At 49.5% G+C, this 2,879-nt stretch overlaps 1 protein-coding gene across 2 annotated transcripts in view; it reads left to right on the top strand.

Moving 5' to 3' along the window:
- The first annotated feature begins 461 nt into the window (after positions 1 to 461).
- SLC37A2 (solute carrier family 37 member 2) overlaps positions 462 to 2,879 on the top strand; it is a 65,482-nt gene continuing 63,064 nt past the window's right edge. For both annotated transcript variants that reach the window (XM_018564979.1, XM_018564978.1), the window contains exon 1: positions 462 to 694. In XM_018564979.1, coding sequence (XP_018420481.1) covers positions 636 to 694 — 59 coding nt within the window. In that variant the 5' untranslated portion in view covers positions 462 to 635. The remainder of the gene's footprint in view (positions 695 to 2,879) is intronic.

The raw sequence follows: 2,879 nt of genomic DNA, 5'->3' as shown, positions 1-2,879 counted from the left end.
GACATTGGCAGCTATACCGGGACTGAGGGTGCGCAGGGACAGAGCCCCGTGATCAGGGACTGAGCCCGGTGCGCGGGGACTGAGCCCGGTGCGCTGGGACTAAACCCGGTGCGCTGGGACTAAACCCGGTGCGCGGGGACTGAGCCCGGTGCGCTGTGACTGAGCCCGGTGCGCTGTGACTGAGCCCGGTGCGCAGGGGCTGAGCCCGGTGCGCAGGGACTGAGCCCGGTGCGCAGGGACTGAGCCCGGTGCGCAGGGACAGCAGGCAGTCATGTACTGTATACATCACACAGCAGAAGTCCGGGCTGCAGACTCATCACTCAGTATTTCAGCAACAAAGTGATGGAACATTCCTCACCCCAAACTCTGCTGAGCACCCAGGCAGATGTTGCAAGGGTTAATGTGGGAGGTCTCTCTTTTTTTTTTTTTATTCCTTGTCCTGCCCCCCTGTGATCACATGTCCCCTGCAGTCACATGGTGTCTCTTTATTCCCATTCATTGTGTGTACAGCTGTTTGGTGCTGCGCTGGGAGGGTGTGATGCTCCAGTATATAATGCAGGACCCCAGCAGAGCCATGTGATTCTTGCAGCCGGGAGCCCCAGCACACCATCAGAAGGACCTTGCTCCAGCCCAACATGAGGTCATCTCTCGCTCCAGCCATCAGGCTGTTCCATGGAGTGTCCAAAGACAGCTGGTAAGAGGGGCATTGTGTCTTCAGTGAAGGGGTGGGAGGGTGAGAGGGGCATGCACTGCACACCGTCAGATGGAGAGAACACATTACCAAATCTCAGCAGAGCATTCTTTATGTTTTGCATGAGTTGTGGAAGACCGTGCAACCATAAAAATCACATCTGCTGATGCTGCAAGGGACATTGTTGCATTGCATGAGCCAAATTCCGTTACTTTAAAGCCACATCAGCACAACTGTGCCACATTTGTTACCAGATGCAGCTTGATTTGGAACGTTCCCTTGTTACAGTTTTACTTTTTAGTATAGGTCGATCTTTTGTCCTTTAATTATCAGTTTAGTACAAAGTTCAGTGGCTGCAAAGTGCCGTCACCATCCTGAGCAACCGGCTTCCCATCCTTTTTTTCCTGGTGAACATGCAAGAAACAAAATTGGTTGCTCTGGACGGCCGCACTGTGTCCTGCCTCAAGGCGTGATGTCATTGAAGTCGCATTAGTGGACTTGTAGTGATCTTGTTCTGTTGGCAGTATTTGCTTTCACAGGTCTGTCCCTCCTTCTCGGTCTAAGCAGCACTGCTTGCAACAGACAAAGGGGGTAGACCTCTGAAAGTGCGACCTAAAAAAAAAAAAAAAATCACAAAATCATAAAGCAAAAAAGAAATCACATTCAGTTCTCAGTTATGGAATAAGACCGAATGTGGCTAGTACTCGGCTCTCCAGTGACCACAGAACTACAAGTCCCAGCATGCATTGCCAGTTAGAGGCTTGTCAATCAGCAACAGCTGGAGAGCCGCCGGCTGCAAATAGAAGACTTTGCTGCTGTGGTTGGCGACACTTCAGCTCGTTTTGGTTTCTTTGTAACAAATCTCGTTTCCTGAAGAAACAATACTTTCGCTTCTTTTGTCTGATGCAAAAAATCGTGAGAAGATACAAATCAGATTCTCAGATTAGGTGGAATTTTCAAATATCAATCAGAATGCAAGCTGCCAGGGAGGATTTATGTTCTCTTTCTGCACCCCCTTTGTTCCTGTATACTATACTCGAGGTGTATTTGGTATATGGTCCCCCCTCCCCAAATTTCACCATAGTACACCATGCCTGTACAGTGGTACCTCGGTTCACAAACTTAAATGGGGTCAGTGTTTTCCCCATAGTTCTCCCCAGGGTGACGGGAGAACAAAAAATAGCGTTCTACCGTCACCCTAAGCTCAGTATACGGCTCGCGGTATACTGAGACGCCGCAGCCGGGAAGGATCCCGACAATACTGTCCAGATCCACCCAGCTGCGGGATTGACAGCTGTCTCTGCCTAACTAGAGGCAGAGCCAGCTGTACCCGCCCCCTTCCCGTCCGTTTCGCCAGTCAGCGCTGGAGGATCGGACAGGGGAGGGGGGAATCCCTGCATGGAGACGTGAGAGACAGTCACGACCCTCTGCAGGGAGATGATCGAGAAGTGAGCGAGCGACGCTATGTGTTCGCTCACTTCCCGATCTATTGAGCTGACGTGTGACAGTTTCATTGTCATACGTCGGCTCAGATTATGAGGCTGAGTGAAAATCACTCGCCTCATAGTTCTCCTTTTTAATTCGTTCCACGATTCTGGTCGCGAACCGAATAAAACTGTGATCAGAGGGTGATCTTGACTAGAGGAAGCCACGGCCATGTGTCAGAGCGGGGAAGATGGCTGTGGTTGTGTTCGTCACCCGCTGCGGAGTTCACAAACGGAAGCAACATTTTGCCAAACTTCCTGTTCGTGAACCGAATTGTTCGTGAACCGAGGTACCGCTGTACTTTTGTATCTTTCCCCTGCACTTGCTATGCTGGGCTGTACATTATCAATAAAATTTTTTGGTTCATTCAGCTGCAGTGGAGCCGGATTCTTGTCCCATATCAGGAATGCGGGAACAAAATCACGTGTTTGTGGAACAAAATATTTAAACGTGATTCTGAGCTGTAAGCGGTGAGGAGGACGAATGGATCTGATCCTTCCGTTTTATTGAATTGCATACAGCATGCAAAAGGAACATGACATTATAAAGTGGAAGTCATTCTGACAAATGTGGGTGTGAGCTGAACTGATTTCAGCACACAGAACTACAACCCGCCCCCCTAGGGGGTTCTTTACTGTGAATGAGAAACATTGTACATATACAAAGAATCCCAGGAGTAGTATAAAAACACTTAACAAATCAC

This window comes from Nanorana parkeri, unplaced genomic scaffold, assembly GCF_000935625.1.
Source record: "Nanorana parkeri isolate BGI_ZX_2015 unplaced genomic scaffold, ASM93562v1 scaffold802, whole genome shotgun sequence".
NCBI lineage: Eukaryota > Metazoa > Chordata > Amphibia > Anura > Dicroglossidae > Nanorana > Nanorana parkeri.
The sequence above is the reverse complement of the archived record's forward strand: the minus strand, read 5'-3'. Positions and strand labels throughout refer to the sequence as shown.